The sequence below is a fragment of the Protomyctophum parallelum genome, assembly GCF_964188405.1.
Source record: "Protomyctophum parallelum genome assembly, chromosome: 7".
Lineage (NCBI taxonomy): Eukaryota > Metazoa > Chordata > Actinopteri > Myctophiformes > Myctophidae > Protomyctophum > Protomyctophum parallelum.
The window spans coordinates 21245617-21267660 of NC_139705.1; the positions used below are offsets into that span (position 1 = coordinate 21245617).

Consider the following 22044-nt stretch of genomic DNA (forward strand, 5'->3'; position numbering starts at 1 on the left):
GGAATATCTGATTACCTTTCTGTGCATGTGTGTGAGACATTAATTAACCACCTCAGGGGGTCGCCAAATTATTTTGGAGTGGCCCCAGATATGGACATTTAAGAGTTTACATAGTACCCATACAGGTCCATCCCATGTAATTAGAATATTTTGTTAAAGTAAATTTTCTTCCGTAATATAATTCAAAAAGTGAAACTTTCATATATTCTCAATTCATTGTGCATAAAGTATTTATGGCGTACAGCTCATGAAAATCAAAAATTCCTATCCCAATGAATTAGAATATTTAACGATTTAAGACCACTAGAATTTTTTTTTTTTAAACAAGAAATGTCGACCATCTGAAAAGTATATTAATGTATGCAGTTAATACTTGATCTGGGCTACTTAGCCTACTTTTGAACAAATAATTTCATCAATGGGGTGGCATGGAGGTGATCAGCCAGTGGCACTTACTAACAATTATGTTTGTAGATTAAATTAGATTGACTGTAGCCTACTAGGATTCATTTTCTCAGCAATTCTCTGTTGAAACCATTTGAGGCGGGACTGTAGCCTCCTGATATTGTTAATACAATATTGCAAACTGCCAGGGGCGGTATGGATTCACAGTTCACAGCATCTGAAACAAATTCACAAATTCGGACTAGTGCAACAAAGTACCCCTGTAAAAAAACGAAAGCCCCCCCTATTTTTGAGGGGCCTATATACAGGTTTAATGTTTGTCTTTAGTTCATTGTTTGTTTAATAAACGCCAATGACAATGAAGGGAAAACTTACGTCATAATGTAACTCATTACGTCATATTGTCTCTTAGTTGTTAATGGCATTTATGTTTGTGTTGGCACCGTTTGTTTTACATCGCCATTACATCAACATCACCTAATCATATATTAGTGCCCCTCACTTCACATGGGTGTGATTTTTTCATATTGTACATATTTTCAATTTTGTTATTATAATTTTTATTTTATTTCCTTTTTATCCATACATACAATTAAAAGTATATTTGTACATCTTTAAATGTTATGATGGATTTAAAATGACCCTAGATGTAAACAAGTGTTTTTTCTGGTTTTATCCTTTTTACCTTTCGTTTACTTTCGTTTGAACTGTACCCATTCTACTAACTGTGAATAAAATAAATAAATCAATGAATCAATCAATCATCAGCCTTGGAATCCTGCGGTTTCCCATTGGTCCACAGGGAGGAAATCTCCTCCCCATTGGTCATGCACATCAGTCAATGAGGGGCGAGGTTCCTGCGAGACCTCATTCCACGGAGCGCTGTGATTGGGTGGATGTGATTCATAACGAATACGGCGCTCTCTTTTTGAATTCCGACCACTGTGGCACAGTGTCTGAGTGTCTGGGGAGTGGAGGAAGCGAGTAGCGGAGTAGAACAGACAGACAAACATTTTTTATTTTATTATCTATTTTTAAGGTTTCATTTCCAATTCCCGAACAGGTAACGTCGTTTTTTGTTCACCGTTACGTTAATGTATATCGTTATGAATGAGTTTAGTAGTTAGCTAAAGTAAACGCTGCTAAGCTAACAGTGTTATAAATTAACATTTTGGCGAGAACATTTGAGCATATCTACGTTTTTTTTAAATACTTTGTGGTTGCAAATGGTTCACGGTCGTCACGAACGTTCGTGGTAAAAACTAAATACTTTACTGTTCAGTCACGGTCACATTATTATATAGCTTGACTGTGTGTGCGTGCGTGTAGCCCAAAATAGACTTTTTTTTCCTCCAATTCTGACGAATCTCTACGAGAGTCTAACCGGCACTACTGCCAAATGATTGGAAGGGGCGAACCTTTTTGTGTTGATGACACGCCTATTAATTATCACATTCAGGTCTGATTATGATGTGTAGGCATTAGGCAACCTTGATCAACTCAAATCGTGTGTTTGTACAAGTTAAGTAATCCCAAACTGCCAATTTAACATGATGTGCACACTGCCCAGTCTTAAGGGGTAGCATTCACCTTTTTTGACCCATGTTGTGGTCGGTACTAGATGTTAAAGGCAAGCCCAGGGCCACAATGTGTGCATTGCGTTGCATCAAGTAGCCCATTTTCACACACAGTATAGCCTATGTTGTGAGCAGGCACTGTGAACCCAATGAGTTGGAACCCAGGTCCGGTGCATGTAAATGTATGATTATTGCCACCACAGGTTACTATGAGAACCTGTGGTCGCAATAATCAATATGACAAAGATTACTATGAGAACCTGTCATTCCGTCCCTCTGCCAATTCGTCACACCTCCATATATGGTTGTCAGTCCATCACACCTCGTGACACGCTCCATATATGGCCCCGGCCCTACCTGGGCCGGTCCAGGTTGTTCCTCCAGTCCAGAAAGAAAGCATTAAAAATGTGTATATAATGTCACAGTATGCCTGAAAAAGCAGTCTGCAAGAAGGTGCACTCGGTTTCACCGACAGAGGCTGAAGGTGACTTGAGCCACGGGAGGCACCGCTAGGCGAGCAACATGCTATTTTGAATGGTTAAAAAGACATGGATGCTTTCCCAGTTTTGATTGGTTATTTTTCCATTGTGTTTGGCTCTAGCATCCATCATGGCCATCGAAGCCACTCAAAACCTCTCCAGGAGGATGCTGCAGGAACTGGACGAATTTGTGGCTGAGATCGACCAGGTCCACATGGTATGGCTGAAGGAGATCGAGCAGGCGGCGTACCTCATGTTCTCTGGGTAGGTTTTAAAACTTGTTTCCCTTTTTATTAAATGTAATGCAACAAGATATAAAGTTGAGTGTTTTTAAAGGTGCTGTTGTAACTCGTGTGGAGGAGGCTTCACTTCCAGACTGTATGACAGAAGTAATTTGAAAATTGCAGGAGGCAACAGTCTGGCAACGTGGGACTGATCAGAAGATTATTAAAATTATGAATGATATCAGAATATAGAGATCATACCAAAAATATCAGTTGGCCTGCAGAACCTGTATGCCCAATATGGGAAACAATGTTGAAATCGTAATGGCTGATCTACAAGCTCCCAACATGCCATGCTGTGAACTTGTCAATCAGCCATTTTGGTGCTTTACAAGATGGAAAGGAAGCCAAGTATAGAACCCTGAGGGAAGTATATAGGGCTGAAGTCAATGTCTAATGTTGTCTGCAAGCTACTTGTTTTGAATGGAGTGAGGGAATCCAGCAGCACTGACTGAGCTACAGATGATGCTACTTGTCTTTATTACAGTGAATCCAACACTGAGCCAGAGCTTATGCCAAAAACACCGTCGCAGAAAAGACGCCCTCGCAAGAAGCGGATTTCTATGGCACTTCAAGAGGAGGCTCGAACCAGGAGGAGGTTAGTTGCTTACATTGGCATGGGATTAAACTTGTCAGTCACCAGTCATTTTCATTCCATAGAAGTCATGCTGACTCATAAAAGTAATGCTGCATCCTGCATTGCTGTATGAAAATGGCCGATCTACAAGCTCTCAATGCGTTTTGTCTTTTGTATGAGAGCTTGTAGATGTGCTATATTTGGTTTATTTAAAATGTATTTTATGATTGGAGCATTTTATGCAGTGGTCAAACATAGCCTGGCTTCAGCCCCTGATTCGCTAACCAGTAACCATGCCCATTATAAAAATGTGTTCTTGAATAATGAAGTGAAAGGAAAAAATGTGTCGGGCTAGGTCAAACTGGTAACATAGTATGTTCAGAAGCATCTTCTGTAAAAGCCTAGTCTTGGATATTTCATATAAAAGCAAAGTTTACATATTGTTAATTCTTGGAGGGTGGTCTGGAGTGCTCCATTCATACTGTTTCACAAATTGTAAATCAGGATTTCGATCCATGTGTCTGCCTTATTAACTTGACATTGTGTGTGTGTGTGTGTGAGGGGTTCTGGAAAAAACTATGAAAGTTTAAAAAACTACTTAATTTTTTGGTAGGTTTTCCACGGGGAGACGCAGCAATTTGGCTGCCTCTGTGAAGAAACTGGACCTGGTCTTGGAGGAGGTGATGGCGCCTCGGCCTTCCTCCACCGCCTCTGTGGCTGTCCTGGAGCCCCAGCCTTCCACCTCCTCTGAGGGCATGGTCTCGGTCTCTCTGGAGGTGGCAGACGAGGAGCAGCCACTGAGCACCATGGTCAAAGCGGAGCCTGTGGAGCACTCCACAGATATGAACGGTACCGTCACAATCCCCTTATTGATTGTAAACTTAATGGTCAAATGTGAACAGCTCGTGGTACAGTCAGACGTTAACGCCAAAAGTACTGGGGTCTCGTTTCGATTGTGGTCCTATGTATTCATCAACATGGTGTACAGAATAGCAATAAATGGAAAACACTATGTACAAAGGAAAAACGGCGGAAGTGAGTGACGCCACCTTTCTATGGGAGTTTGCATTTCTCTCCTTGTGATCTCCTGAAGTATTTCAGGCCTGCATAGTTTTTTTTTTTTTTTTTTTTTTAAGATATTTTTTTGCGGCTTACGCCTTTTATTGATTTTTGAAGGGACAGACAGTAGGCTGACAGGAAACGGGAGAGAGATGGGGGGATGACATGCAGTAAAGGCCGTGTCGGGTCCGGGAGTCGAACCCGCGGCACACTGCGACTGGATCACCAGTCCGGTGCCCAGACCGTTACGCTACGGCCTGGGCCAAGGCCTGCATAGTTTAATGGATCGTGTAGGTGGAATTCCAATTTTCTTTTTGTGGCAGAGTAGTAGGAAACAACAGTGTTATGCACACCTGATGATCTAAGTACAAAATGACCTGAATACATCTACATCTTAAAAATAAAATAAAAATTGACAACTTTATGCAACGTTTTATAGACTTTCTATAACAACCGTAGTGTACTGGCCATTTGTCGACGACAAAAGGGCTCTGAGGCACCAGGTATCGTGAATCTTATGCAGGGATAAATGAGTCCAATGTCCAAGCAGCTCTTGCAGGTTTGGTATTTTTTTTATTCCATTTATTTTACAGACTAATTCGGCAAACATTATGGGAATAACTGCTTCGCTTTGACCCGGTCACCCTGCTAAAAACTTGTGCACCTTCCTGGTGCCAAACTGAATGTGTGCCTGTCTGACTGTTAAATTAAAATAAATAGCTCCTAGTGAACGCTTCCTCTCCATGTCCTTGTCTGTCCTCAGAGTATCGTCCTTGTCGGGTGTCCACCGCGCTGCCCAAAGCCGTGGTGAGGATCTCAGTCGGCGACCGGCGCTCTGCCGAGGCAGCCAGGCCTCCACAGCTGGTGGCTGTTGTAGAGCCAGAGCCGCCCTCTCCTGACCGCACGGCCACCAGCGTGGCCTCCCCTGACCGCACGGCTGCCAGCGTGGCCTCCCCCGGCCGTATGGCCACAGCGGACACGCCTACCAGGCCGAGGGTCTCGCTGACGCTGCGTCACTCTGCAGCAGGCCTGCGTCACAGCCTGACCCGGGAGTCTGTCCGCAGAGCCTCCAGGAGGTCACTGCTGAAGAAGTTTAAGGCTCACGCCTCCAGCTCAACCTGCAGTGGTAAGTGTCCACAACATGTAATATTCAGTAACTCAACTCTAGTGGCAAGTGTTCACATGTTATGTTCAGTGACTCGAATCTAGTGGTAAGTGTTGCTTTTATTATCACATCACAGGTCTACAAAAGTGTGTGAAATTTGTTTTTATGCCATGTTATTTCCATAGGGGATGGTGGGGGCTTAGGGGGAAGGTACATTTTATTTATAAAGAACCTTTCAAAACAAATGTCACAAGGTGCTGTAAAATGAAAAAACGAGAGCATCTCATAGATCAACAATAAAACTACACCACAATGCAATGCAGTAGAATAGTAATAAAATATATAAACGTACAGTACATGGATATAGACAGAATTACAAACCAAAGTGCTTACAAAACAAATGGGTCTTTAGCAGCTTTTTGAAGGTATCGACAGATTCTGCCCTCCTTAGGGAAAGGGGTAGTTCATTCCATAAGGTAGGCGCTACGAACACAATTGGGGAACTGCAGAAGGGCAAACAAATTATCTATCTATTCTACATATTTACACTTGGTACCTGAGAGGTAGGATGTAAAGGTGTGTGAGAAACATAGCAGCAGTTGTATACTCTACAATACATTACAACATGATGCCAGTACTTTCCATAACTGTGCGTTTATTTTTATATTGTATTTTCTCTGACCTGTGAAGCACTTTGGTACAATGAGTTGTTTTTAAAGATGCTATACAAATTTGATTTGAGTACTAGTAGTCATTTTCAGCACTGATCAACACCGACATCAGTTTGGCACATTGGATCCTTTAGGTTGTATGGTGAAGTTATGGTGAATTGTCGTCTTTCTTTGTAGAAGACACCCCTGCAGAGACAGAAGATGAGGATGAAACCCAACCAGAGTGAGTCTTTATTCTAAAAGGTGTGATGTTGAGTAGGGTCAGAGTCGTCAGACACATTTGACAGTAAAGACTCCTGCTTCACCCACTCTGAAGGATGTATCACTTGCGTTCTAGTGTTTATTTCGTTGACTAATGACTACCCTTTTTTTTTTTCTTTTTCACTGACAAAAAATAAATGGAAACTAAATGAACTAAGCTATGATGACAAACTAAATATACTGACAATTTCGTCAACAAATAAAAACTAGACTAAAATGTTAGGATGGGACAGGAGATCCAGTAGAAGTCATTTTACACTTGCTTGAGAATGTGGATCGGCTATTTTTGTGTAAACGGTCATTACGATGGCATCAAGGCCAACCAAAATACTTTTTAGTCGACTAAATCAACTGTACATTTAGTAGACTAAAATCTTATGATATTTAGTCTACTAAAACGAGACTAACACTAAAACATTCAAGTTGACTAAAATGTGACACACTATTGAAGAGACTATGACTAAAATCAAAATTTGCTGCCAAAAACGACACTGTTGCGTTCCCCCCCCACCCCTTAATATTACTTCCCTCTTCATCTAATGTGTTAAGACATTAATTATCCAGCGTAATCCTAATATTCTTTCAGCAAGAGGGAGCTGTCTCAAATTATCTCGACTATATATTACTGTTTATAAGTATTTTGCAAACATTTTGTCTTTCAGGGAGCTGTCGGAGGCTGCTGAGGTTTTCGCTGAGACTGAGGAACCAGAGGTCTGTCTATGAACATTACATTTTAAAATCTATTGACATTACATACATTTTATTGTTTATAGACATTACATAAATATAATAATATTAATGACCTTGTCTTCTGACTGGAAGAGTGGCATTGCGTTTACAAAAGATGTTTGCTTTCTTGTGGCAGCAGCAACTGAGTTCTTTCTCATTATCTATATAGTCCTTACATAATAGTTCTTGTGGCAGCAGTACTAGTAGGTTAACAGCGTTTTCTCTCTTGTGACTGCAGGAGTTTGCCAGTGGCAGCAGTAACAGTGTGACTCGGGCCAGTAGTCGCTCTGCTGTTGCAAACTCGAGATCACACACAGTTGGTAAGACATCTTGTACCCTAAAAGATGCATGTTTTAATTCAGTGATCAGAAGCACGTATATAAAACTATTGACCAGAGGGGGGCATCAGATCCCCACAAATCCGACTTTTAGAGCGTGATAAAGCAGCTGTGATCATTGTACACATGATTAAATTAAATAAATGATTTGCAATGATTAATCCAAATAAATTACCTTTCCGTTTGTAGATGCAGCTGTTGAGGCACCTGTGAGGTTAGTACTGCTTTTGATTTGTGTTCAAACTGTGATGGCTGTTTAGTCAATTTGTGTTTGATAAACTGTATTTAGTGTTGTAAATGTTATTTTAATCGTCAGTCAAACGGTTGGTTTACATGGTGTCTAAAAAACATGTGTCAATATACAAGTCAAACGACATACAATTTATGAGCCGCTGAATCATGAAGTGTGTTCATTTCATCATGCTCTTTAGAGCTTCCAGGAGTACCAAACGAAAGCCTGAAGAACATGCAGATAGCAGCCAGAAGAAAGTGGTAAGATAAAAGTGCTTTATCTGGGGTTGGGACGTGAATGTGTTAACCCATTTAAACCTGATGCCGATTCTTTAAAAAAAAAAAGGTCTTCTAAATCCTAAAAGTTTGATTTGTCTGTGGTGCTCAACATTTTTCATGTAAAGGATCCCCAAAATTATCTGTATTTGACTGCGGACTCCATCTCAAAATGTTGTTCCAAGGACCCCCAGAAGCAAAGCTTTGAGTTAAAGGGGGGGGGGGGGGGGGGGGGGGGGGGGGGTTCCCGTCCAGAATGTTTTACCGGATTAGATATCTATCAAATCTGGGTTCGGACAACCAATGGCACTCAGTTGATTAGAGAATTGCCAAGTTGCCTGATCCAACACGATGGTCGGGTGATGAATACAGACAAATAAAGTTGTTGTTTTCTTTTCCCCAGGTGAGGCCCAACATGAAGACTTTCCTCCAGACTGTCCACCGGAACCAGATGTTGATGACTCCAAACTCTCTGGGTCGCACAGCTGTCATGAAGTCCTTCATTAAACACAACACTCCTCTGAAGGTGGACATGGTGGTACGTCAACACACCTTACTGTCGCACCTCTGAAGGTGGACATAGTGGTAGTAGTCAACACAACGTACTGTCACTGTTGGTAACTGTGTGTGCCAAGAACTGGACGTGATGAGCAGAATCTGATCAGTCGCCTCGGCTCAGCCCCTAGTGTGAAAGCAGTTTTATAGTCTGTTTCTGGCGAATGCAACTAATTCCGTGGCTGTAACATTAGCGTTCCTCACCATCTGTTGATTCTTCATAGCCATGAGTAAAACCACTGGGTTTTACTCACCAATTATTTTTGGATCACAGTTCTTATTTGACGAAATATAAAGTCTATGGGGAGGAGACTGTGTAAATTGACCAATGAGCATTTTATGATTAACACTGCACTGCATTAATCTGATCCCAAACCAGCCTAAAACATCTAGCGAGTTTCTTTGAGTTTTTCCTCGACTGCAGTGCACCGCTACCGCTCACACACCGTAGTAGCCTACGGGACTTCTCGGACCCACTCAGGTGTTACACATATTGATAGACGGACCGGAGTTCTGAGGTAATGGAACTGATCCCGGCCCAAGTGATTTAGATAAAATACAGATCCTGCCCGCATGGGTCTCGGGTCCTGTCTAGTATTTTCAGGGCGCGTGAAGAGCTCTAGTCCAGATGTAGAACTCAGAATGTTGGTTAATGTAGTCGGATGTAGAAATATGACTGTTGGGTAATGTAGTGTATTGTAGAAATATGAATGTTGGGTAGTGTGTTGTAGTCGGATGTAGAAATATGAATGTTGGGTAATGTAGTGTGTTGTAGAAATATGAATGTTGGGTAGTGTGTTGTAGTCGGATGTAGAAATATGACTGTTGGGTAATGTAGTGTGTTGTAGTCGGATGTAGAAATATGAATGTTGGGTAATGTAGTCGGATGTAGAAAAAGTTTTGTAATGTAGTGTTGTAGTCAGATGTATAAATATGAATGTTGGGTAATGTAGTGTGTTGTAGTCAGATGTAGAAATATGAATGTTGGGTAGTCGGATATTGGGTAATGTAGTGTGTTGTAGTCAGATGTAGAAATATGATTGTTGGGTAATGTAGTCATATGTGTCTCCTCTCCAGCAGACGGTGGGTGTTGTGGTAAGTGATTTGATTCACAACATTGTTTCCATAACACATTGGACAACTCATTGGTTCACCACTTCCTAGTTATGTTTGTGTTATAACAACTCTTTACACCACGGTTGTAAAACTAATAATTGTACTTTATTGGGAATCTGTTACAGGCTGTCAAACTCATTTTAGGACACTGTTCATGCCATTTAACTGAATTCTGTTTAAAGGGATTATTTCACCTTCACTTGGGGTCATTTTAACATTCATTCTGGCTTTTGTGTGCATCCCGGACAGGTTTTTTATTTAGTTTTTACGTTGCTTGATTCTGTATTTAAATTTGAGGGGATAAAATTAATGAGAAAAAATCACTCTCCAGAACATCTACTATACAGTGATACATGTTTGTTTAACACCCATAACTACATTTAGCTGCATGTTAACATGGAAAGTTAAACTATAACTACCACAAAGTTCAGTGTTTTCATATTGGTATATTTGGGGGTTTTTCACCTGGGAAGCTGGGATTTTCTACAGTATTGCTAAAACCCAGTCCTCACCAATTATGCACAATGCAACCACTTAAAACACAATTTCCCCCAAAAACTACAATTCACTAATTTATCTTTGTAACGCAAGAAACGGTGTGTTTGTATGGTGATGACAACTGTTTGGTAAAGGACTGGGCTTAACGGCTTCAGGGTGGATTGAACTTGAGTGCATTTTGTTTCCCGTCAGGCAAAAGAACGCCAGAAGCTGGAAGTGCTCAAGAAGAAGCAGGAGCAGGAAGAAGAGAGAATGAATAAGATGGAGGAAGAGAAGAAGAGGAAACAGGAGGAACTGAAAAGGTACAGAATATGACCATGAATTATTTTAGTCTGGTTTTACTGTAGAACTGCGTTCAGGTGCTTTAACTTCATAACCATGTTCAGATGGTTTAACTTTATAACTTGACTGTTACAACAGACAATTATGTACGAAACGCAACCCACCTGAACACCAAGTATGTGTGTTGCACTCATGAAGAATTGTCTTGTTTATGACCGACTTAAATCATCCAATCCACCAAACTGTCAATGGCAACTGCAGAATAAATGTTATTTAGATTTGTATATATCTTTCTCCCAAGAGTGCGACCTACATGAAATGGGCGTGAAATGGGCTTTCCAACTGTAAAAGTTATTGCCATATTAAAACTTAAATGATGTAATGTGTACCAGCACCGATTTTCCTCATTGTCTGCCCTTGATGTTTGTAGGAAGAGGGAGGAGAGGCTGAAGAAAGCGGCTGAAGCCAGAGCCAAAGAAGAACAAAAGGCAGAAGAAAAAAAGAAGACAAAGATGGAACAGAAAAGAGTTCAGATGGAGGAGAAGAACGACAAGGTAACAAACTCTCCTTAATTTCCTTCCTGGTGACGTTTACCCTCTTTTGTTTTGTAACGTTGTGTTTTAGGGCTTCTAAGCTACATGATAGTTGTAAATCACACTACATGTGATTTACAACTTCTTTAAATGACACAATACTGATTTTAACAATGCCATTTTCAGGCTTTGTGTGCTTCTTGTAATTGCAAACATAGCTTGTATATTCACCTTACTTTTATCTGTAACTGTGTTTAAGTGAAAATCCACCTCGACTACTCAATTAGCCAAAAGCCATTGGCCAATCCAAATAGTTTAGCAACCATTGCTAAGGATGGCAAGCTTTCATCACCTCATAGCTTTCAATGTTATTTTGCATGGTTCTTGTGGTGTTTAACACATACAAAGCTTAATGTTGGGAAAGTTACACGACTGCCACCCAGGTGATGGCAGTAATACTAATCACAGTAGTCTTACAGTGCATTTATATTATGATTATAGAACTCTGTGGTCGTAAGTTGATTGAGTTGGATACTGTTTCTCCCTCTAACATGTCCTTGTATTTCTAGTTTATTTAAATAATGTTGTGCACATTTGTCCAGTGCCTAGCCTACTGCAGTCTTGGTTGACTAGATTTAGAAGATGTTTTGAACCTCTTGCTACTGAAAATTATTGCTTATTTATATGAAGAAATCCCGTCATTTAACATGCAGCTCAATGGGTGAGAAGGAAAGCTTGCCATTTCTCCCCTCTTAGTAACCGATGAGAAGGAAAGCTTGCCATTTCTCCCCTCTTAGTAACCGTTGCTAACTTGCCTGTTGCACAAGGACTGGTTGGGGAGGGACTTTGCAACGGGCTAATTCATTGACTCGACGTTTGTTTCCAGCTTCGTGCTGAGCGCTTGGCGGAGGAGAAGCTGAAGAAGCAGCTGGCGTTAAAACATCAGGAGGAGATTGACAGCAGGAGGAAGCTAGAGGAGGAGACGCGACTGAAGAAGATTCAACAGGCTGTAAGTAGACTGCAGGTCACCTGACATTTATGTTAACCGACATGAGACATTCTTTCATTTCTAATAGAGATGCTCCGAACAATCGGCGTCCGATGTTCACTCCAAATGAGTCGATCGGTGATCGTCAATTTACCCCATCTTATACCTTTAAGTGGTGTAAAAGTCAATCATATAGTATATCATTTTGCATCTTTGACAGGCCTAAACATTCTCCCCTTCCTCCTCACACACAGGAACAGTTTGGACGTGGGTTTTGACATGTCATTTTGGAAATATTAAAATGTTCCCCTTACGCACAAGAATGGTGTCTGTATCGGCCGATCATGAGCAACAATCTGGATTGGTCCCAAAAAGCCTGATCGGAGCATACCTGATTTATATATTATATTTCAATTAAATTGACAGTACACTTTAATTTCTATTAACAGTATTCACTTTATTTTTTAATGTTTTAATCAGTTACAAGGACTTGCAAAATAAATATTAAAGTAAAAAAATATATCATGGCATTTCTATTAACGGTACACACAGTCCAATGATTTGCAGATCACTGCTTATTGCTGGCTGTTACCGACAATAGGCCTCCCCGACCTACTTACTGTTGACTGATTCAGTCATTAAAATGACTCTGTTGGAACATTTCATTCTAAATTCATTTCATTCTAAATTCAGTCACACAAATCAAAGTCACAATAAAATAATTGCTAGTTTACAGCAGTGTCTCCCTCACAGTAAATTAAAGAAAATCCTTGCACCAAAGTGTCTTGTTTTGCACATTTGTTTCAGGTAACATTTTGAGCCACCACTCAAGACTCAGACCTTAAAGAGATAAATGACGAGTAATAGATAGAAATAATATTTATTTAACTTTAATTATTTTCATATTTTAACCACTTGACATTTTAAACCCGGTAGCCCAATTTAACCCTGTCTGCTCTTGACAAGCCAGCTATCCTCTGCTATCAGTGTGACGCACATTGCAAAGTGCTTTGGATGAAGATCCCATATAAACTTACCATTTAACTTAAGGTTTGGTACGTTCTCTCTTCAGGAGGAGGAGGAGAAGCGTCAGCAGGCCCTGCAGGCCAAGCGGAGAGCGGAGGAGGAGGCGCACAGAGCTCACAAGCTGGCCGAGGCACGCAGAGCTCAGGAGTTGAAGAAGGAACAGGAGAGGGCTGAACGGTACAAACTGAACCTTCACTGAACCCTGAACATACTTGATGATCCTGGCTAATCTTTATTGAATAATGTCAAAGATTTAAACACGTGGTACAGTCGGACATTATTAATCAAATGTTGCACCTGTGGATTCAGACATTAAGGCTAAAAGGATAAGTCCTGGGAACTTCCATTGTGGATCTGCTACCTTTTGATGCTTTTGTGTGAAGCTGTAGTATGATCAACTAGACTAGAGCATTATTTACAACAAACAACGAGTGTAGAATAGTTATCTGCCTGACACCAACAATGTACTGTGACACTTTAACGCAACAGTTACTTTACTGAACACTATGGTCTAGTAGTAGTACTAGTAACACTACTACACATTATAGCAGTTGTGTTACTAAGTTGTATTGTTTGTCTTCAGGGAGCGAGCAGAGGCTCTTCAGAGGGGAGTAGAGAAAGCTGCCAGAGAGGAGAGGAAAGAGGCTGAGGAGAAGGAGCGGAAAGAGGCTGAGAAAAGAAAGGCGCTGGAAGACAAGATGAAGAAGGTAAACTGCCGGTTACAACTAACCCGTGACGGGTCAAAACTAACCTGTGGCCCCCGACATGCGCTGCGAGTTAAAACTAAGCCGTGCTGCGGGTTAAAACTAACCTGTGGCTTCCGGTTGGGGTTGGGTTTTGGTCTCATGACTGTAGGACTGTTAGTATGTTGGACCAAACGCATGCACCCGAAAAACCAAACTGCTTCTGGAGCTCAATGTAAAACTTAACACCAGAAACCGTTGACCACATGTACCCTAGCATCCCTATTCTGGGCATGTTGTAACAGGCCAATGTTCTGTGAGACTAGCTGATCTAAAAGCTCACGTGTGACTTAAAGGACAACTTTTTTTTTTTTTTCAACAAAGGTTCAGGTTTTAGGTTATTAGAGGGTAAAAGATGAGTGTTAATATTTTTTTAATTTGCTGCTTTCTTTTGTTTTACGGATTTTAGCTGTTGTGGGCGGGGGCATGGGGCTAAATGTGTATTTTCTTTACATTTTATAGCTTTTTTTTTTTTTTTTTTTTTAATCATTTACTATAGTCCCAAGAAATTACATCTGGCCACAAGATCCCAGGATCTACTGAATGTGAAGGTAGCCTCCTGGTGGGAAGCCACACTTTGTCATAGGCTCAATATGTCAGTTTGACACAATCGGTAGATCCCGTGATCTTTTGTGGCCAGATGTAATTTCTTGGTCTAGTACTATAGTTAATAATAATAAAATAAATTGCTAACATTTTGTAAAAAATACACATTTAGCCCCATGCTCGAATGCCCCCGCCAGCTGTCAAAAACGGATAAAATCCCTAAAACAAAAAGCAGCAAATGGAGAAAAAATAACACCTTTTACCTAAAACCTAAACCTTGGTTGAAAAACGGTTGTCCTTTAAACGACTTTCAACCTGCCATCCCCATTGGGCATTTGGGCATGTCTTGCAACGCACTGATGTGAAGAACTTGTAGATCTGCTATTTTTGCAACATTTGAGTCACACTGTCAAGTATAAAATGGGATATTTATGGAAAAGATGCAAGGTTTCTGTCTGACAATGACGATATTAACACTATCTACTGCTGTAGGAAGAGCAGCAGAGATTGGCTGAAGAAGAGAGGGCTGCTAAACAGCGCTTGGCTGAAGCAGCAGCTAAGATGCAGGTTAGTTTGCAAAGAATCACATTTATCAACCATGTATTATATCATAATGTAATGTAGACTTGTTTAGATTTACATATGGACCAAGTTGAAATGACAGAAGCCACTTTCTAGCTGTTTTTAAACTTGTATGCCATTGTTCTGACTTGTTTGACTAGGGTTGATGAAAGACTTAATGGGCTGTGGATGACTGTCTTTTCCTGCATAAAATGTAACTGCTAGGTCATTAAATGTTGTTGATGTGACCTGAGCAATGACTTCATATTTGTGGTTCCTCCAGCAGCCTTTAGGACTGTCTGCAGCAGGCATCAATGTCACTATGGATGTGGAGGTAAAATCAAAACACTATTTAAGTAAAGTTATTTTTACAGTTGATGTGGAGATGACTGACCACATGAAACCTACTTTTAGATGTATTGAATTTGACAGGGGCATTTCCAAGCCTTTATTTCATGGGAGACAGTTGAGTAGTGTTTTACCCAGGTGGACAGGATTTTGAGATTGGGTTTAAGCATCATTTCTGAGGTTGGGATTAAGGTTGGAGTGAGGCATAATGTTTGAGGTTGGGTTTCTGTGTGGTTAAGGTTGGGTTCAATCATGGTCTTTCTCAAGTTAAATCTTAGGGTTTAGGCACAACCTGGGAAACACACCAATGAAAGAGGGAGTCCTTACAGGAAATGGTGGTAGAGAGGCAGGAAGAAAGCAATGGGCCTCGGGTCGGAAACGAACCTAGACTGTCTTAGCAACAACTGATCCTGCTATATTTAACTTATTTATATTTAACAACTTTCATCCATTGTATTTGGGTCAGTTTAGTTCAATCTTTCATGGACAAATAATTATCACAATGTCTTTAATCTAATTGGTTTGACTGTAACGAGCTGCTCTGATGTAAAGCGTTAAACATTCTCTCTGTGTGTGTGTGTGTGTTCAGAGTTCATTGATGAAGAGTCCAGCGGGGAAGGGAGGACCTGCTGGAATGAACGTTACCATGGATGTTCCGGTAAAACACACACACACTCGCAGACTATGTCTTGTGGCTAAGTAAGAGTAGGGAAAGCAATGGGAACAGAATGCTTCCTGTACTCAACACTCCCCTTGCCCAGGGTTATTTAATCCATTAAATCATAGCGCCCAATCGATTTATAGCAACGGAACACTTTTACAGAAGGACCGGAAGTTATACCGGATGTGGCTGGAGCAGCTAAATGTAGCCAAAACACTAAAGGCGATCGACAACAACGGGAGGCATGATTCAATTAAATCTAACACGACTGGACAGAGGTGGGCCATCTAACACAGGGTGAACTTCGTCCTTGGCGATTGGGATGTTAACTGTTGTAAACTCAAACCACCACTCTTGTAGCTTATTGCTTTTCTAAAACTTCTACCAAATATGGCAAATTTACTAGAATTTCTACAATCCCTGCTGTGGCCAACACAATCCGCCAAACCAGGATGTTGTGCAAATGATGAAAGTGAATACCTTCCATTATTTGCACAACTTCAAAGTGGAGGCTGTGCTGTGCGTCGCGTTATCCGACTTGTTCTAAAGTAATCGATCAACTAATTTAGGGAAGCGGTCTGAACCTTAACATGCCCTGCCGACATTCCGTGGTCGTTTGTTCTCTTGTTTTTGTTAATTGGGCTTGTTTTTCTTGACCAAATTTAGCTGGCAAGTTATCTTGACCGATGCTGGGTTCATCCTTTACCTTGTACAGATTATACACATTATACATGGTATATTCAGACTGAGTCTTGGTTTACTCGGGCTGTCCCACAGTATGTCTTTAAGTCACTCTGGATAAGAGCATCTGCTAAATGCCTACATTGTCCCCTTACCTTGTCATATGAAATTCCTGAATGGTAGACTGACATTGTAACAAGATCTAGTGATGCTGACACAAGCGTTCCTCGGGTGTTGATGTCCATGCTGATCATAATTTTGTTGCGTTTCTACAGCAGTCTCCACAGACCTACGTCATTACGCCTAAAGGTGCAAACAAGACCGTCAAGTTGACGGGCAACTCTGACGATTATGGGATGGACCAGAAAAGTGACGACTCGACGGATGATGAGTCGGCACCACGAAAACCCATTCCATCCTGGGCGGAAGGTGAGCTGGCACCACACTACAAAATTATCTTTAACATTCTCTCATATCTTAAACCTGCACACGTTCAGGCCTGACGTCGAAATTAAAACCAAATGTTTTCTAAATCCTCCAGTTTTCTGAAATAATTTTCATGATTTTTCAAAAATGGCAGACCTACAAGCTCGTAGCACGGCAATCGGTGGCGCGCTATGAGCTTGTAGATCTGCTATTTTTCAATGGCTAAATTATAACTGTTTAAAACACAATGGGGTTCCCACCCAAAATGGGTAAAAAAAAAAAAGATGAACCCCTCACACTAGAGGATAATCTTGCCTGAGATTCACTCCCACTCTAGGCTGGGGTTTTAGATAATTAAAATTGATTTGATTATATGCCCTAATTCTGCGTTCGCACTGGCAGATATTAAAGATGCGCTGCTACACACCCCATATAACGGCTTTGTATCTTAAGTTTAAACCAGCTTAACTTATTTGTGGCTTAGTTTGTAGTTGACCAATGTCTGAATGTGTCTGCCTTCCATTGGAAATTAATGGTAGCTTTGTACTGCACCTTCATGTCGCTGTCTTCCATTTGAAATGAATGATGGCAAGTAGCTTTGCTTTTATGCTGTGCTACAAATGTCTGTATCTTCATGTGGCTCTTCCATTGGAAAAGAAGGGTAGCTTTGTACTATATTGTGTCTCTGGCTTCCATTGGAAATGAATGATGATATGCCTGTATCTTGGCTTTTATGCTGTGTTCACACTGGCAGCTACAGTACAGTTAGTTTAATGTTTTTGTTTTGTTTTTGTTCTCCAAAAGGTCAAGCGCTGCAGCAGACTCTCCTTAGAGAGTACTTCAACCCTCCAGACCTCCATGCTCTCTTTGGAACCATCTCTCCTCCCAACCTGGAGGAGATCTTCTACACAAAGAAACCTCGCTTCAACAAGAGGACCAGCTCTGCTGTCTGGCACTCTCCACCAATGGCAAAATAGGGATGCTTTTTATTATAACATTATTATTATTATAACAGGTCTGTAACTTGAGTGTTCAAATGTACCTTTGCGGGTCCATTTGGTTCAAATTGTACACAGTACACACTGTTATGGTGGTCCATTAAATGTATTGTGGTCTTTTCCTTGAAATGTACGTTTTGAGAAGACTAAGTCCACATACGGTTCCAAATGTGATGGAGACCATATCCCAAACCTATGGGAAACTAGTTTTATAAAGAGTCTTTTGCATTGTTTTAAAATGATTTGTGGGGGGGGGGGATTTCTCTTTTCATATTTGTTAATAAATTCTTATTTTGTTAAAATGACTTAAAGTGTTATTCGTGTTCAGTTTTGTGAATTTTGAGGTGCTGATCCCAAATTTTTCTTTCAGTGAATTGATGGAAGTCCTAATCAGTCCTACTTAACACGTAGATTCCAACAAATGTTATTGTCAAATTTGCTTGGCTTCATTTCCATACATACATGCTAATGCTAGTATGCTACTAGTCCTACATACTTACACCTAGAAACTCCATTTAAACCTATTCATTTTACAGTGGACCTGTTTGCCTGAAAAGGAATCTTTGAAATGTTTCATAGTTTTAGAAATATAGTGCTTTTAAATTTGAGAAATTCAGAATGGGTCAATGGCAGATTTTGGCAAGTAAAGATTTGAGTGGGGTTTGAACCCACAACCTCCAGATCATGCAGCCTGTGCTAAGTCAGTAAAGTCACTGATCTACTTGCTACCTGCCACAATTCAGTCTGCTGTTCCCTTTGAGTAACACCATTGATACTAAAATAACAGGAGATTTGTCTATTGTTTCTTTTGCTGTTTATCTCTAGACGTTTGAATGTTTATGAACCATAATGGAAACTAGTCTGGCTCTAATGTCATTATATATTCTGCCTTTTGCTGACAGCATGCAAAGTGGATCACTGGGTGCAGAGCCTGCCTGGGAATCAGGAGGCCGCAGGTTCAAGTCCTGGCTCTGACATAGTGTCCCAAAATCATGAAAATATGACATACTATAGTATGCCGTCCGAAACCATGAAATGTAGTATGCATTTTTTTCAAATCCTCCAAAGAAAACATGCTATAGTATGCAATACGATATCTGCGCCCATGGTCCAAAATGATGAAAAACGATAATTTTTTTTTCAAAAATTCAAAAAACGATGGGCTATAACTAGGGTCGGGACTAATTGCGATTAATTTAGATTAACTACAGAAAAATTAATCGCGATTAACTACAGATAAATTAATCGCACCTTTTTTTTCACCGCGGAACGTTTCTCACTGGGCGCTTTTCTATAGTACTGAAAACTGGAAATAATAAAAAGTCACCCCATTTTGTGTTGCCTAGAACTGCAGGTCTGACAAAAAACAGTAACAATATGAAGTAAGTACAGCTTTGTGATGTCACTGAGATGTACTTGTTACTGTTACAATTTTTTTTTCAGACCTCCAGTTCTAGGCAACACAGAATGGGGTGACTTTTTATTATTATTTCCACAACAGGTATATTAATGACAGTAAAATGTTGAAAATGAGTGGTATCCTGTAGTCACTATTCATTGATTCACTGGGATAACAAAAAACATAAAAAAAAGGTTTCTCGCTGTTCTCGGGTTGAATATTGATATGCGATTAAAATGCGATTAATCTAGATTAATTAACTACAAAGCCTCTGATTAATTAGATTAATTTTTTTAATCGAGTCCCAGCACTAGCTATAACCCATCGTTTTTTTCAAATCCTCAAAAATGATGAAAAACGGCGTGCTATAGTATGCCGTACGGTATGGGCTATAGCCCATGTTCAAAAATGATGAAAAACTACGTAGGTTAATAATTTTTTTCAAAAACTTCAAAAAACGATGGGCTATAACCCATGTTTTTTGAATTTTGAATTTTTTTCAAATCCTCAAAAATGTTGAAAAACGGCGTGCTATAGTATGCCGTACGGTAGGGGATATAGCCCATGTTCAAAAATGATGAAAAACGAGGTTTAAAAAGAAATTCAAAAATTCAAAAAACAATGGGCTATAACCCATGTTTTTTTATTTTTTTTAAATCCTCAAAAATGTTGAAAACGGCGTGCTATAGTATGCCGTACGGTAGGGGATATAGCCCATGTTCAAAAATGATGAAAAACGAGGTTAAAAAAGAAATTCAAAAAACGATGGGCTATAACCCATGTTTTTATTTATTTATTTATTTTTTCAAATCCTCAAAAATGATGAAAAACTGCGTGCTATAGTATGCCGTACGGTAGGGGATATAGCCCATGTTCAAAAATGATGAAAAACGAGGTTAATTTTTTTTTCAAAATTTCAAAAAACGATGGGCTATAACCCATGTTTTTTTTTTTTTTCATTTTTTTCAAATCCTCAAAAATGATGAAAAACGGCGTGCTATAGTATGCCGTACGGTATGGGCTATAGCCCATGTTCAAAAATGATGAAAAACAAGGTTTTTTTTTTTTTCAAAATTTCAAGAAACGATGGGCTATAACCCATGTTTTTTTTTTTTTTTTTTTTTTTAATCCTCAAAAATGATGAAAAACGGCGTGCTATAGTATGCCGTACGGTATGGGCTATAGCCCATGTTCAAAAATGATGAAAAACGAGTTTTTCTTTTTTTTTTCTTCAAAATTTCAAAAAACGATGGGCTATAACCCATGTTTTTTTCATTTTTTTTTCATTTTTTTCAAATCCTCAAAAATGATGAAAAACGGCGCGCTATAGTATGCCGTACGGTATGGGCTATAGCCCATGTTCAAAAATGATGAAAAACGAGTTTTTTTTTTTTTTCTCAAAGTTTCAAAAAACGATGGGCTATAACCCATGTTTTTTTTTTTTTTTTTTTTTTTCAAATCCTCAAAAATGATGAAAAACGGCGTGCTATAGTATGCCATGCGGTATGGGCTATAGCCCATGTTCAAAAATGAAGAAAAACAAGGTTAATTTTTTTTTTCAAAGTTTCAAAAAACGATGGGCTATAACCCATGTTTTTTTTTTTTTTTCATTTTTTTCAAATCCTCAAAAATGATGAAAAACGGCGCGCTATAGTATGCCGTACGGTATGGGCTATAGCCCATGTTCAAAAATGATGAAAAACGAGTTTTTTTTTTTTTTCTCAAAGTTTCAAAAAACGATGGGCTATAACCCATGTTTTTTTTTTTTTTTTTTTTTTTCAAATCCTCAAAAATGATGAAAAACGGCGTGCTATAGTATGCCATGCGGTATGGGCTATAGCCCATGTTCAAAAATGAAGAAAAACAAGGTTAATTTTTTTTTTCAAAGTTTCAAAAAACGATGGGCTATAACCCATGTTTTTTTTTTTTTTTCATTTTTTTCAAATCCTCAAAAATGATGAAAAACGGCGTGCTATAGTATGCCGTACGGTATGGGCTATAGCCCATGTTCAAAAATGATGAAAAACGATTTATTTTTTTTCAAAATTTCAAAAAACGATGGGCTATAACCCATGTTTTTTTTTTTTTTTTCATTTTTTTCAAATCCTCAAAAATGATGAAAAACGGCGTGCTATAGTATGCCATACGGTATGGGCTATAGCCCATGTTCAAAAATGAAGAAAAACAAGGTTAATTTATTTTTTCAAAGTTTCAAAAAACGATGGGCTATAACCCATGTTTTTTTTTTTTTTTCATTTTTTTCAAATCCTCAAAAATGATGAAAAACGGCGTGCTATAGTATGCCATACGGTATGGGCTATAGCCCATGTTCAAAAATGAAGAAAAACAAGGTAAATTTTTTTTTTCAAAATTTCAAAAAACGATGGGCTATAACCTATGTTTTTTTTTTTTTCGTTTTTTTCAAATCCTCACAAATTATGAAAAACGGCGTGCTATAGTATGCCGTACGATATGGGCTATAGCCCATGTTCAAAAATGATGAAAAACAAGGTTATTTTTTTTTTTCAAAATTTCAAAAAACGATGGGCTATAACCCATGTTTTTTTTTTTTTTTCATTTTTTTCAAATCCTCAAAAATGATGAAAAACGGCGTGCTATAGTATGCCATACGGTATGGGCTATAGCCCATGTTCAAAAATGAAGAAAAACAAGGTAAAATTTTTTTTTCAA

At 39.4% G+C, this 22044-nt stretch overlaps 1 protein-coding gene across 3 annotated transcripts; it reads left to right on the top strand.

Moving 5' to 3' along the window:
- Window positions 1-1353: 1353 nt before the first annotated feature.
- LOC310861098 (inner centromere protein-like) lies at window positions 1354-18155 on the top strand. 3 transcript variants are annotated; one of them, XM_083768402.1, is made up of 22 exons: window positions 1354-1468; window positions 2584-2725; window positions 3233-3343; window positions 3936-4171; window positions 5145-5507; window positions 6335-6380; window positions 7081-7129; window positions 7386-7467; window positions 7675-7699; window positions 7917-7977; window positions 8396-8530; window positions 9625-9642; window positions 10354-10463; window positions 10874-10997; window positions 11863-11985; window positions 13037-13167; window positions 13574-13697; window positions 14772-14846; window positions 15124-15174; window positions 15778-15846; window positions 16806-16959; window positions 17761-18155. In XM_083768402.1, the coding sequence occupies exons 2-22, from the start codon at window positions 2592-2594 to the stop codon at window positions 17931-17933; spliced, it is 2394 nt and encodes a 797-aa protein (XP_083624528.1). In that variant the 5' UTR covers window positions 1354-1468; window positions 2584-2591; the 3' UTR covers window positions 17934-18155. The 3 variants fall into 3 exon arrangements, with proteins under 3 accessions (XP_083624528.1, XP_083624529.1, XP_083624530.1); XM_083768403.1 differs by having other exon boundaries at window positions 7926-7977; XM_083768404.1 differs by lacking the exon at window positions 9625-9642.
- The last annotated feature ends 3889 nt before the right edge of the window (window positions 18156-22044 follow it).

What these genes read in the sequence shown, in the direction of transcription:
- LOC310861098 (XM_083768402.1), top strand. Translation starts at nt 2,592, where the DNA reads ATGGCCATCGAAGCCACTCAAAACCTCTCCAGGAGGATGCTGCAGGAA. An exon ending in AAACAGGAGGAACTGAAAAG is followed by an intron (nt 10,464 to 10,873) that starts GTACAGAATATG and finishes TGATGTTTGTAG; the next exon opens with GAAGAGGGAGGAGAGGCTGA. An exon ending in ATGTCACTATGGATGTGGAG is followed by an intron (nt 15,175 to 15,777) that starts GTAAAATCAAAA and finishes GTGTGTGTTCAG; the next exon opens with AGTTCATTGATGAAGAGTCC.